Raw genomic sequence first — 15,906 nt, 5'->3', positions numbered from 1 at the left:
CATAGCCTGTGACACGATACCAACACGAAATATTTAGGCGGTGGGTGTGTTCTTTTTTAGAATCAAAATGATTCTAAAGGGGAACACACCTACCGCCTAGATATTTCGTGTTGGTATCGTGTCACAGGCTATGGCGCAGATGACGTGCAACGGTAAGTAAATTGGACGAGGTATATATTTGTTTATATATAAATCGGCGTTCTCCAAACGCAGTAAAAACTTATACTGAAATGATGGCATCTCCTGAGGTAAAATGTTCCGGAAGTAAAATGAGCCTCCGTTCGGATCTCCGGGTGAGGACTATCTCAGGGGGAACACCATTGCAGGTTAGAAAAATCAGGATAGGGTCTTGGAATCTTGGTAGTCTTACAGGTAAGAGTCTGGAGTTAGTGGATGCGCTCAAACGAAGAAGAGTTCAAATTGCTTGTATTCAAGAAACTAGGTGGTAAGGACAAAGGGCGAAAGAACTAGGTGAAGGATACAAATTGTGGTATGTAGGGAGTAGTAACACTAGAAATGGAGTTGGTATAATTGCTGATAGTGAAATGAAAGGTAACGTAGTAGAAGTTGTAAGAACGAGTGACAGAATGATGTCAGTGAAATTTGTAATTGATAAAGAGGTATTGAATGTTGTTTGTGTGTATGCTCCCCAAACAGGTCTGGGTGAGAATGAAAGAAGAGCTTTCTATGATCAATTAGGAGACGTACTGAGTGATATTCCAGCAGAGGAGAAAGTTATAATAGGAGGTGATTTCAATGCACATGTGGGCCAAACCAAGACAGGATATGAAACAATACATGGGGGATTAGGCTTTGGAACTAGAAATGAAGCTGGAGATGACATGCTTGAATTAGCAACAGCATTGGATATGGCGATTGTTAACACATTCTTTAAAAAGAGAGAAACTCAACTTATTACCTACAAAAGTGGACAACATCAATCCCAAATAGACTACTTCATGATAAGGAAAGAAGACATACGTGAATGCAAGGACTGCAAGGTAATAGTGAGTGAGACAGTAAGCCAACAACATAAGCTGCTTGTTCTGGACATCGAAGTAAAAAGCGAAACTAAACAAAAATATCGGAGAGGACCACAAAAAATCAAATGGTGGCTGCTGAAAGATGAGAAAGAAGGTCTATTCAGGAGAAGAATAGTAGAAAAAATATGTTGGAACATGAAAGGAAGCCCTAATACAATTTGGAGAAAAATGGCCAGTAGTATTAGAGAGACTGCTATTGAAATACTTGGGAAAACGTCAGGAAAAAAGTTTGAGGATAAAGAGACTTGGTGGTGGTCAAACGAAGTACAAGGAAAAATAAAAGAGAAGAGAAAATTATATAAAAAGTGGCAAGAAACCAGATCCGACACAGATCTTCAAAACTATATGGTGGCGAAAAAGGAAGCGAAAGTAGCAGTAGCAAAAGCCAAAGCAGAAGCGTATTCAAACCTATATGATCAACTTGATACCAGGGAAGGCGAAACGAAGATATATAAAATAGCCAAACAGAGAGCAAGGAAAGCAAAAGATTTTAATCAGATTAGATGTATCCGAGATGAAAATAATAAAATACTAGTTCACGAAAGGGAAGTCAAAAAGAGATGGAGAAAGTACTTTGACAGCTTATTAAATGAAGAATTTGACAGACAGCCTGTAGAGTCAACGGAGACAGTAGCAGCAATGGTCACCAAAATAACCAACGAGGAAGTGGCTCAAGCGCTTCAAAAAATAAAGAAAGGAAAAGCGGTAGGACCAGATGATATTCCTGGGGAAGTATGGAGAGCATTGGGAGAGACAGGAACAAGGTGGCTAGCAGGTCTATTTAATAGAATTATGGAAGTCGGACAAATGCCAGACGAATGGAGAAGCAGTATACTGGTACCTGTTTACAAAAACAAGGGAGATATACAACAATGTACAAACTACAGGGCTATAAAACTGCTTAGCCACACCATGAAAATATGGGAAAGAGTAATTGACAGACGGATACGTGAAGAGACCGAAATATCCGAGAATCAATTTGGCTTTATGCAGGGTAGATCAACAACAGATGCAATTTTCATTATAAGGCAGTTGATGGAAAAATACAGGAGTAAAGAAACAAACGCTCATATGGTATTCATTGATCTTGAGAAAGCATATGATAGAGTTCCTCGAGAGATTCTGTGGTGGGCACTCAATAAGAAAGGAGTCCCTGGTGAATATGTAAAGATTGTGAGGGATATGTATGAGGGAGTAACGACTAGTGTTAGGACAGGTGTGGGAGAGACTGATAAATTTCATGTGAAAGTAGGATTGCACCAAGGCTCTGTGCTTAGTCCGTATTTATTCTCATTAGTTTTGGACCAGATAACAGCGAAACTACAGGGTAACATTCCATGGTGCTTAATGTATGCTGATGATGTCGTGTTAGTAGGAAATAGTGAAAGAGACTTAGAACAAAAACTGGAACAGTGGAGACAAGCTCTGGAGGAAAAAGGTTTAAAACTTAGTAGGACAAAAACAGAGTATTTGGAATGTTCATTTAAAGATGGAGCTACTACAAATAAAATGGTATCTTTGGATGGTGAAATGATTGTGAAAAGCAATAGTTTTAAGTACCTAGGATCGGTATTACAGAGTAATGGAGAAATAGATGGAGATGCATGCAGTAGAATTAGGGCTGGATGGATGAAGTGGAAAGAAGCGAGTGGTGTGTTGTGTGACAGAAAAATTCCAATGAAGCTGAAGGGAAAATTCTATAAAACAGCCATAAGACCGGCTATGATGTACGGAACTGAATGTTGGGCAGTGAAAAAGAAAGAGGAACAACGAATGCATGTGGCGGAAATGAGAATGCTTAGATGGATGAGTGGAGTGACAAAGAAGGATACAATTAGAAATGAGTATATTAGGGGAAGTCTAGGTGTGGCACCAATTGATGCCAAAATGAGAGAGCATAGGTTAAGATGGTTCGGTCATGTTCAACGTCGAGACGTTAATCACCCAATACGAAGAATAGCTGAAGTGCAGATTCCTGGAAGGAGTAGGAGAGGAAGACCAAAGAAGACCTGGGGGGAGGCGATAAGGCAGGACATGTTGGTAAAGGGGATTAACATTGATATGACCCAAGACAGAATTGTGTGGAGAAATGCAATTAGGGAAGCCGACCCCGCATAGGGATAAGGCAAAGAGAATGATGATGATGATATAAATCGGCGTTTATTCGTGTCAAATTTCAATACGATACGAAACAATACTTCAACCAAAACTCGAATTTAAAAAATTCATGTTTTTATCGTAATTTTAGAAACACCACCGGTAGAGACGTTTTGTGCTACAATTAACATTAGAATTCGTTTTGTCGTATTAATTAATTAAATACTTTTCTTTAGTTCAATCGATTGGGTCAAATCTTTGGACGTTAATTTGACTGCCGTTTCTTCAATGCAAATGACTAAAAATTTGCAGGCATTTGCATTCGCGGGAACAATACACGAATAGTCAATAAAAAAAATTTTTGTGTATTAATTATTGTTTAAAGAAAAAAACGATTTTAACGGAAAATGCTTAAATTCTCTTGTTTTTTAAAATGAAGAAAATTGAAACTTTTACAGATTGTAGTTAATTATATCAACTATACATAATTTCACTTTTTACGTTAATTGTTTACGTTATGCTTCATAAATAAACAAAAAGTTTCAAATTTTTTACCGATTCCGACTACTTTTCATGTTTGTACATCATAATACGTTTTATACATATTTTAATAAACATGACGATATATTTTAATGTTTGAAAAGTGTAAGACTAAAAAGTAAAAAATAAAAAAATATGAAAAAAATATTTTTAAGAAACGCTTAAATTTAGTTACGAGTGACTAAAATTAAACATCATCATCATCTTGGTGCTACAGCCCTTAGAGGGCCTCGACCTTCTCAAGCTTTCTACGCCATTCTGTTCTGTCCCTTGCTTGCATTTTCCAGTTGCCGACTCCGATCTTCTCGGCATCCTGTGTTACCCCGTCCATCCACCTCAGCTTTGGTCTACCCCGTCTTCTCATTCCCACGGGTTGCGCTGTTAGAATATTTTTTATCATGTTCGATTCAGGGGCCCGGGCTACATGTACTGGCCACTGCAGGCGGTTTCGCTTAATTATAGTGATAATATCTTTTCCACCAAACGTATGCTTGTAGATGCTTGACTAAAATTAAACATGTTATAAAAAAATCAACCAAAAAGCAAAAAATAAAAAAAAATTGAAAAAATCTAACGCATTCGTTAAAGAAAAGAGTGGTGAGAAAACCGTTTATTCGATGAAGATGCGCCACGCTTACATTTGACGAATGTGTTCGATTTTTTTTTCAATTCATTTTATTTTTTGCTTTTTAGTTGATTTTTTATAATATGTTTAGTTTTAGTCACTCCTAACTAAAGAAAAGCGTTTCTTAAAAATATTTTTTTTATATTTTTTTATTTTTCATTCACTTTAAGTATAAACAAAATATACTTACCGTTGATGATATTTGTGTTGACAACAGGACTCCAAATAGAGTTCGTCCACTCCCCAATACTCGAGATCATCGCTGAAAGCTAAAACGCACATTTCGTCGACGAGATGTAGCTTTCCGGTTCGGTAGAAGTTGAGGATAGAGCTAAAGGATTTAGGATGGCGATCGAAGAAGTATTCGTTGTCTATAAGGGAATAGTCGTCGCAGAGTTCGCTGAGAGATTCGTGGGTGTTGCAGTCACGAAGGCGGCCTAACCTGAAATTCAAATAAACAAAATTTAGAAAATAAATAAATTACAACATGTTCTTATTTATAATGGTCTAAGAGCTAGCAGCGTTTTAGAGAAAGTATTTTAAGACAGCTGATTCTTTCATATATTGTTCCCTTTGCTTCCTCGAACACCGTACCGGCCATCTGGCTGCTAATACAGGTTGCGTCCATTGCATTCATTCAGGCGCAGCACACCTGTACAGGTAAATACAAAATAAGGGTGATTGATTAGTGTGATAAAGCTTAGTAGATCCGCTATAGTAATAGATAGCTAGATAATAAATAGATAATAATAGATAGATAATAAAAGTTAATAACAAAAATTGTAGCTAACTTTGAGCTTCACATTACAAAATTAGTTAGAATGTTACAGGGTGTTCTATAACACAGTGGCAGACCAAACTTTTGTTTTTTAAATGGAACACCCTATATTTTATTTTATATTCGAAATCTTCCCAACTTGCCCATCACAAAAATATAAAGGTGTGTTATGTTATACAGGATATTTACAAAGTTATAACCAATGTTCTATGAAAATCGTAATAAGTTCAGCTCCCTGTATAAATAAATAATGACACTTTTATAAAAAAAGAAGTTTTTTATAATAAAACCTTTTTATTAATTATAGGGGAGAATATAAAATAATTTGACGTTATAAAATGCTTAAAATTCTAAAAATTACATTATAATAAAAAAGTACTTTTTATAATAACACGGTTTTGTTATACAATACAGGACACAAGTTGTTTTGAAAGAATAAAATATGAATTTTGAGTAGGTGTATTAACTGTTGAAAGTTATAATTCTAAAAATTACACTAGTATAAAAAAGTACTTTTTATAATAAAACGGTTGTTTAAAATGGTATATTAACTATATGTATAATATTTGGGTCTAGGACGTTTCATCGCCGCCGTTTCGATGCCGCCAGTTCGATGCCGATGCCGGCCGATTCGTCGCCAGTCAATTAATCGCTATCTGATATATTTCCGAATTTTCGACAGTTACAATTATTAGTTATTTTTAGTATTAATTAGGAATTCTAGGAAATGCGAGATATGACGGCGATGAAATGGACTGGCGATGAACCGGCGGCATCGAAACGGCCGGCGATGAACCGGCGGCACCGAAACGTCCCATTCCGATAATATTTATATATAATAATTAACTTAGAAAATATGATTTTTAAGTATATCAACTTTTATTTATTTAATAAAAAAATTTAAAAAGATACGCAACATCCGTGTTCGAACTAGGGAACTCTCGATCTGCAGTCTAATGCCACTGACCCACCATCAATTTGTAGATATCGATTTATTACCGTACTTTAAAATATCATTGCATTAGTCACGTTTGTAAAATAGTTTGAAATAAAAAACAAATCGATTTATCCATATATGGTGATTGATTAGTGGGGTAAATCTCCGTAGATCCGTTATAGTAATAGATAATATAATATAATAAATAGCAATAAAAGTTAATAACAAAAATTGTAGCCAAATATGATTAGAGATTGATAATAATCAATCAGTAATCGTAAATTGTCAGTTTTAGACGATTTAGTCATGGCTTACCTAAAATTTGGATAGATTTATACACGTAATTAATAATTTCCTCTGAAAAATAAAAATATCTCGAAAACTAATAAATTTAGACATAGAGAATGTTATATAAAAATTAAAGTAAGGTAATAGTACTTTTCGATAGTGATATAAAATATAGGGTGTTTCATTTAAAATTACTGAGAAAATAATGTACCTGCGTTTTGACTTAGCAGTCAAAATTGCTAAGCAAATTAGCAATATCGATCATTTATAAAAATTTTAACAATAAACAAAAAAAGCTGGCATCAATAAACGATTGCAGTTGTGCTTATTTTTATTTATACAGGGAGTTAAACTTGTTACGATTTTCATATAAATTGCTTATAACTTTGTAAATACCCTGTATAACATACTAAACCTTTATATTTTTGTAATGGAGAAGTTAAAATGATCTCGAATATAGAATAAAATACAGGGTGTTCCATTTAAAAAAACAAAACTTTGATCTGCCACTATGTTATCGAACACCCTGTATCATTCTAACTAATTTTTTAATATTAAGTTCAAAGTTAGCTACAATTTTTGTTATCAACTTTTATCGCTATCCATTACTATAATAACGGATCTACGGAGCTTTACCCCACTAATCAATCACCCTGTATAATAGCAGTTAAATATTACATTGTTAGCTAGTTCAAACCTATTCTGAAAATTTCAGGTACCTACGTAGCCTAGAACTATTTTTAAAATGGATTACAAAATTTGCGGAGTCCGTGACAACATCCAAGCCAAGTATATAAAAAGGTTTTAAAATAAGCACAACAGCAATGGTTTATTGGTGTCATATTTTTTTGTTGATTGTCAAAATTTATAAAAATGGTTTATATTGCTAATTTTCTTTATATCGAATACAGGGTGAGTCAAAACGCAAGTACATTATTTTCTCAGTAATTTTAAATACAGCACCCTAATTAATAACTTGCTCTGAAAAATTAAAATATCTCGAAAACTAACAAATTTAGACATAGGGAATATTATACAAACATTAAAGTACGGTAATGGTACTTTTCGATAGTGATATAAAATACAGGGTGTTCAATTTAAAATCTCTGAGAAAAGAATGTACTTGCGTTTTGACTCACCCTGTATTCGATATAAAGAAATTTAGCAATATCAACAATTCTTAAAAATTTTCACAATCAACAAAAAATATGGTACCAATAAACCATTGCTGTTGCGCTTATTTTTATTTATACAGGGAGCTGAAGTTGTTACGATTTTCATAGAAAATTCTTTATAACTTTGTAAAAGCCCTATATAATATAACAAACCTTTATATTTTTGTGATGGGGAAGTTAAGAGGATTTCGAATATAAAATAAAATATAGTGTGTTTCATTTAAAAAAAACATAAGTTTGGTCTGCCACCATGTTATCGAACATCCTGTAACATTCGAAATAATTTTGTAATGTGAAGCTTTCTCTAGGGCAAAGGTCAAACGTGATCGCGAACATCCGTTAGTGGATTGCATAAGAAGAAAAAGAAGAATAGGGCAATGTTGAATAGATGGCACGATGCGCTTTCTGCCTTTCGTAGTCCTATTCTAATACTGAAAAATTCCTTTTTATAAAATAAAAGATGCTTTTTATACATAAATTTTTGAATTAAACGCTTTCCGTATTATTTGCTTCTATTTTCAGATGTTGATCAAATTATTTATTTAAATGAAATTGTAATCCATATTTCTATATTTTATAAATAATATAATATTCTCAAATAAAACTCTATTAAATTATCGAACACTCTAAATATAGAAAATTATCTTTTATCAAGCTCATAAATCAATATATTTTAAGACAGCCGATATAACACTTTTTCTATAAGTTTTTTGTAGAACACTGATATTATTCAGACGACTGTTTTCTTTTGAATATTTTATTTTCTAATAAGAATTGGTTGAAATCGATGTCAACCTTAATATACTGCGTTCAAAGGGAAAACAACTTGTTATGAATCGAGTTCCTGCAAAAAGGTATAAAATATGGTCTCCTATTGTTGTTGTGTGCTACGTGTAAAAAATCTAATTAAATGACAGCTTTTGGTATGGTGTAGGTGTGGGTTTTGTAAGCTTTTACCGAAATATATTCATTATTTTTCGGTAATAATAAGATGTAACATCACTTGTAACATCACAACAAAACGTCACATTTTTGTTATTTTTCTTCAAATAATTATGTTATTCCAATTACTTTTGATTTTAATGATTTGTTAATATGTTTTATTTTACTTTCTTCCAAAAATAGTTGGCGATCAACCTTCTATCTGCTAAATGTTCTGTCTAATTTTTATTCTTCTATTTTAGAAACAAACGAATTCCGGAGATTCGAAGATTAGATACATTTAAAACCAATTCAGATAACAGTCATCTGTGCTTTCTATAATTTGCAAATAGACCAGGGCGCATCTGTAAAAATATTAGTACATTTGGACGTTGAGAGGTGACTCAAATTTTTTTGCAGAAATTGCTTCATATAACTCAAACAATAATATTTGAGTTATCATTTTTTCTTCTTCTTTTGATTATAACTTTAAAAGTATTCATTTCCAAAAAAAAGTTGTACTGACATAAAAGTTGCGTAATTAAATTTCCTACAATATAGAATTGGTTACAAATTTAAAAAATAGTCAGCCTTGTTGCAAAATAGCAATAATTGCGAAAAAAATATACAAAAACAAGTATTCGCATTTTACGTTTTTCAACCATTTATGCTACACTTAGGACCTTCATATTTCACCCAGAAAAACTTTATGATACAGTTAAACAACACTGTAAATTTCATTAAGGTCAGTTTAACAAATTTTGCAAAATAAATTTTGCAATCCAGCTTTCGCAAAAAAAATCCATTTTTTCAAAATGTTACAGGACTGAAAATAAAGCAGATAGCAAGTTGAAATCTTTTTTGAGTATAGAAGTGTTCTGTACCTTTCATTTGCAATTTGCAAAACTAAACTCGATTAACTACCACGGCGTAAGGAACTTTTTTAAATAAACATTAATTATTGGTGCTACGCGCAGGACAGCGGATAGTTTGCTCTGATTGGGCATTCCAATGACCTTTGATAACGATTGATACATTTTAATTTTTATTACATTTCGATATAAATAAATAAATTTGTTTATTGCAAAATTAAAACACATACTCTATCCTTTGAAATAACACTTTTTTTAGCAAAAACTTTATTTGTCCATATATTTTAACTTAGAGAATAAAAGTTTATTTTTAAACATATGCAATTATTTAAACAATATTTCACAAACAATAATAAAATTAGTTTGATTTTTATGGAATTAAAATATTAAAATACAACAAAATATAAAGTAAGAAAATAATATATTAGATAAAGATTGAAAGAAATTTTGGTGGAAATCAACTTGTGTTAATCGAACACCGCTGTCCTGCGCGTAGCACCAAACATTAATGTTTATTTAAAAAATTTCCTAACGCCGTGGTAATTAATCGATTTTAATTTTGCAAATTGCAAATAAAAGGTACAGTACACTTCTATAAGCAAAAAAATTAAACTTGATATCTGCTTTATTTTCAGTCCTGCAACATTTTAAGAATTTTTTTTGCGAAAGCTTGATTGCAAAATTTATTAAACCGATCTTAACGAAATTTACAGTGTTGTTTTATTATATTATAAAGTTTTTCTGGGTAAAATATGAAGGTTCTAAGTGTAGCATAAATGGTTGAAAAACGTAAAGTGCGAATACTTGTTTTTGTATGTTTTTTTTTCGCAATTATTGCTATTTTGCAACAAGGGTGCCTATTTTTTAAATTTTTAACTAATTCCATATTGTAGGAAATTTAATTACGCAACTTTTATGTCAACACAACTTTTCTCGGAAATAAATAGTTTTAAAGTTATAATCAAAAAACCAATAAAAAAAATCGAATTTTTCCTTCATATTTTGACATTTTTATTATTTAAACAATGTTCCGGACCATTTTGAGTGGGAGAATAACTCAAATATTATTATTTGAGTTATTTTCAAGTAATTTCTGCAAAAAAAATTTGAGTCACCTCTCAACGTCCATCTCAAAACAGATGCGTCCTGGACTAAAAGCAATTGTCGAATTATTTTTCAAAATATTGGAAGAATACCAAGCAGGTTTTAGAAACAACAGATCAATGATGAACCAAATATTTGCCTAAAAACAAATACAGACTATCTGTTACGAACATAAAACAGTACTATATGCTTTGTTCATCGACTTTAAGCAGGCCTACGACACAGTAAACAGACAGCAGATGTACGAACTGATGAAAGAATTGGGTATACCAAGTAAAATTGTCAGGATGGTAAAGATGACGATGGAAAACACAACAAACGAAATAGCATGGAAAGGGCATACATACAAAATGTTTGACAACAAGGAAGGATTACGACAAGGAGACACTATCAACAACTGCATTCAATCTGACATTGGAAGGAATAATCAGGAAAACCAGAATAAACATGCAAGAAATAATATTTAAAAACGGCCACCAATGCATAGAATTTGCAGATGATCTGATACTATTAGCAACATTCAAGAAAGAACTACAAAAGCTAATGAAAAACATAACAACAGAAGCCGAAAAATTGGAACTTAAAATAAATGAAGAAAAGACAAAGTATATGATAATGGGAGAGATCCAAAAAGAAAAAGAAAATAACATCATATTACAAATAGATGGAGAAAAAACGGGTGAAGTCGAGTTCGCTCCGCTTCGTTCAGGTATATTTTAGAAGGGTACGAAATGGCTCCCGGATGAATGCGGGTAGGCTCTCATATAATCGCGGAAACATTAGACATTGTTGCCAAATCGTGTAATATTTATACTGCTTAGGAAATTTACATAGTGATATAGACTTTTTATGGGAAAATTATACTTTTAGACAAATACTTTTAGAGTTTGTTTTAGTTCAACATTGGCATATGTGGCAATTTTAACACAAATTATCGGTGTCGGCCGGTATGCGCTCGACCGTTTTGCGCTCTTACCTGAAATCGGCCGGTTTGCGCTCTACACTCTAATACCCGAAAGTTAAGTTAGGACCGAAGGGTTAGGTCTTCCTCCTTTCCCATAGATATTTCTAGGAAGGTACCTGTTTCTAACAAAAAGAGAAAATTTGAAAGAAGTGACAACGCTGGGTGATATTTTCGACATGTTTAGGTAAAATAAATTTTGTCTATGGGAGCCAATTCGGACTCTACCTTTTTTAGTTCAGGTAAAATTCTTAAAATGGGTAGCGGATAGGAACTCCTTTGGACAGTCCTACCAGGGAAAGTGAATCAATCCCTGCCCTCCGCAGATTCCAGGAGTTTCCTGACCCGGGAAACTAGTACCTGCTTGGGGTCCCTTGTCCAGGGTGACGGATGAAGACCACAACGGTATCCACGGCGGAAAAGAACATCTTCGGTACGGTGTGTATGGCGGAAGTGGCGACCCCCGATTTTAGGGTTCGTATAAAATTAAAGGGCAGGCGATACTCTTAAGCTGCAGTGAAAGCAAACCGTCTAGGAGAAGGAACACTCCAAAATCAAACCCTGGCCCTCCAAATTGGGGGTTGAGGCATTGGGCTAACCCCTCGGTACTCGTCAAAAATCTTAAAGGTTAAAAAATCCAAAATCCGGCCTCGGAACAGGACTGATATACGACGACGAAAAATGCTACGGAAAAGGAAAATGATTTTTGCGACATGGAACGTCCAAGGGATCTCAAAGAAAACTCAAGAAGTCTTAGAAGAACTGAACAATATGAAGATAGACATAGCTGTTATTACGGAAACCAAACGGAAAGGTCAAGGATCGGAAAATCTAGGTAAATACGACCATTTCTACATCGGAGTAACAAAAGAACGTAGAGCTCAACAAGGAGTCTCAATTATGGTACACCGTCGCTTCAGAAAATACATAACATCATGGGAAGGCATCAATGAAAGAATGATAAAAATGAATATGTGTATAAAAGGATACGGAATGACGATTCTGGGAGTATATGCAATCAACGACGATGCTATTGTAAATGTGAAAGATAACTTTTTCGAACCTCAACAGCAGAGTCGGGAAAAAGAACAACGACAAAGTAGTTGGCAGATATGGGGAAGATAACACAAACAATAACGGAGAAAGGTTAATAGATATCTGCGACCAGAATGGACTTAGAATAATGAATGGATATTTCCAGCATAGAAATATTCATAAATATACGTGGACTCAGGAAACACGCAACTTAAAATCAATTATAGACTATGTCATTCTTAAACAAAAAAGTCGACTGAAAACAACAGATGTGTGAGCATGTAGAGGACCAATTTGCGGCAGTGACCACTATCTCCTACGTTCAGATATTTCATTTCCACCGAAAATAGAAAAAGAAACGCAGCAAGGTAATAATTCAAATGAACAGCTCCAAGAAGTACGATACAATTTGAATAGTTTACACCAAGAAAGTGTTAAAAACCTATATAAACGTAGACTGGAAGAAAAACTAATTGAAACGGAAGATAATACCAGAAATGTGAATCAGTCATACGAAAACATCAAAGAATGTATACACGCCGCTGCCTTAGAAGCACTAGGGCGATATGAAAAAACCGTACATCGAAAACCGTATTGGTGGGATCAAGATATTTCGCAGGAAATAACAAAGAAAAGAGAATCGTATCAAAAATATCTGAACACAAAAAACGTGGAAGACAGAATACATTATAAAAGAATGCAAGCAAGGGTCAGGAGAAAAATATGTCAAAAGAAAAACGAACTCTGGACAAAAAAGTGTACCATGCTAAATACATACATAGGTGGAAGCCAAAGTTCAGAAAGTTGGAAACTATTAAAAAATTTAAGAAACGACAAAAAAAAAGACATTATTCAGTCGATATCACCACAAACTTGGGAAAGATACTTTGAAGATTTACTAACAGAGACAAGAGAGCCCTTCAAACAGATACAATCCAACGATATACAAAGCGTCAGGTTGATGGGATCACCAATCAGAGTAAATGAGAGAGAAGTCGAAACCATATGTAAACAGTTGAAGAATGGCAAATCACCGGGCCCAGGAAATATAGCTCCGGAACTCATCAAATATGGACCTAAAGTTTTAATTAAGCGGCTAAGACAACTTTTCCAGCAATGCTTGAATAACCATGAAATACCTAAAGAATGGAAAGAGTCACATCTGAGCACTATCCACAAAAAGGGAGATAAATCAAAACCTGAAAACTATAGAGGAATTGCAGTGACTAGTAGTATCAGCAGAATATATGGGAAACTTATAAAAAATCGGATAGAAGAAGAATACCAAGATATGAAAGCCGAAGAACAGGCTGGTTTTCGCGCAGGTCGATCTACAATAGATCATGTTTTCTCCATTACTCAGATAATTGAAAAGAAAGTTGCTCGTGGCCAAGAAGTCCATCTGATGTTTGTAGACCTTAGAAAAGCGTATGATAGTGTCCCGCTGGTTAAATTATGGGAGGCACTGGAGAAAACAAATGTAAATATAGAATTGGTTGAAGCCGTAAAAACGTTGTACTACCAACAAACAACAAGAATTAAAACGGGAAATCTCATAACACCTGGATTCACAGTAACTAAAGGACTAAGGCAAGGATGCTGTATCTCACCAACACTATTCAAAATATACCTCGAAGCAGCACTCAACAAATGGAAGAAAAAATGTACGAATATGGGCATACCACTAACGGACTCAACTTTGTACACGCTGTGCTTTGCGGATGACCAGGTGATCATCGCACAGGACTCTGAAGATCTTAGTTACATGATGCTAAAAATTTTAGAAGAGTTTACAGAGTGGGGCCTAGAAGTGAATATGGAAAAAACTGAATACATGAGTATCGGAGGAGACCAACATAGCCTCCGAGTAGAGGAAAATCAAGAAATAAAATTATGTGAAGACTACAAATACCTGGGAGTAAAGATCACTCAAGACGGAAAATTAGATGCAGCTATTAAGGAACGAAATATACAGGGTAGGAAAGGCATATCCTTACTAAACAGCGTACTGTGGGATAAAAATATTTCTAAGGAGAATAAAAAAAGAATATATAATACTATAATAAAAAGCATCACAACATATGGATGCGAAGTGTGGCCCATAAAAGACAGAACAGAGAAAATGCTTAGAGAAACAGAAATGGACTTCTGGCGCCGTTCAGCGGGAATATCTAGACGCGACAGAATAACAAACGAGAGAGTCCGAGAAATCATGGGGGTTACACATACTATTATTGACGACATCAGGACGAAACAACTCAGCTGGTACGGACACGTAAGGAGAATGCCGGAGAATAGAATACCAAGACAAATCCTCGAATGGCAACCAAGAGGAAGGCGCAGACCAGGAAGACCTAGAAGAAGTTGGAGAGAAGGAGCTGATAGAGAAATCAGGGACAGAGAACTCGAGGACGATCTATGGAATGACAGAACGAGATGGAGATTGGAAATCGGAAGACGTCGAAGAACGTTGTAAACCGATATTATATATATATAAAATTCTTACCATTGGAAGCGAACTCGACCCCGTCCAGAAAAACATACTTGTTCAAAAAAGTCAAAGAAATTAATTACCTGAGAGCTAAACTAGAAAAAAATGGTCCTGAGAAAGGGAAGATAAAGGCAAGAACAACTAATGGAAATAAAAAGTATGGAGCATTACGAGCATTAATAAAATCAAGAAATACGTATCAAGAAAAACAAGAAACAGAATTTATAAGACTGTCATTAGACCTACACAGTAACATACGCATGCGAAACATGGGTGCTGAAAAAGTCAGAAACAGGTTTTTTAGAAAGATGGAAGAGAAAAATGCAAAGATCAATATATGGAGATGTTAAAATAGAAGGTCAGTGGAGAAGAAGAACCAATAAAGAATTGGAAGAATTGTATTAAGACTCAACGATAACGACGAAGATCAAAGAACAGAGAATGTTATAATTGGGGCACATCGAAAGAATGGGAAGTAAAAGAATGTCAAAAATGGTACTCTCACGAAGAATAATACAAAAGAGAAGGAAAGGCATGCAATAAAAAGTCTGAAGGACAGTGTGTACGAAGACCTGAAGAAAAGTAACATTGAGAGATGGAAAGAACTAGCATTGGACAGAAGAAGATAAAAAGACCAGTTTAATTAAATAAAATTTATAAGACTAAAATTAAATGTAATCACAAATGGAAACGTTTTACTACAAGGCTTGTTCAGCTTAATAATTATAAGTATGACTAGTTATTATAGTAATATCCTCATTTATTTCTCCCTGTCTAAATTATTTTTAGTTTTGTAATTAAGATCAGATGTACCCCCACTTCAGAGAATAGTATTAGTCTAAAGTATATGTATAGCTAAATGAAGTTTGTCTTAATATCTGAAGTCGGTCATTGGCGCCCACGTTTATGGTGGGTAGTCATATTGTTACACCTTAGCACCCACCGTTCCTGATGAGTACTTATATTGTTACAAAGACAAAGTTTTCTTTTTCTTCTTTATTTTAGGTATGAGGCATGTGTTCAAACTTTATTGCATTTT

General features: G+C 34.1%; 1 protein-coding gene across 2 annotated transcripts in view; it reads right to left on the bottom strand.

Moving 5' to 3' along the window:
- LOC114324789 (potassium voltage-gated channel protein Shab) overlaps positions 1 to 15,906 on the bottom strand; it is a 535,540-nt gene that overhangs the window by 178,241 nt on the left and 341,393 nt on the right. For both annotated transcript variants that reach the window (XM_028272636.2, XM_028272637.2), the window contains exon 4: positions 4,496 to 4,747. In XM_028272636.2, the coding sequence (XP_028128437.1) occupies positions 4,496 to 4,747 (252 nt within the window). The remainder of the gene's footprint in view (positions 1 to 4,495; positions 4,748 to 15,906) is intronic.

The sequence above is a fragment of the Diabrotica virgifera genome, chromosome 7, assembly GCF_917563875.1.
Source record: "Diabrotica virgifera virgifera chromosome 7, PGI_DIABVI_V3a".
NCBI lineage: Eukaryota > Metazoa > Arthropoda > Insecta > Coleoptera > Chrysomelidae > Diabrotica > Diabrotica virgifera.
This window is presented reverse-complemented; position numbering and strand designations above follow the sequence as displayed.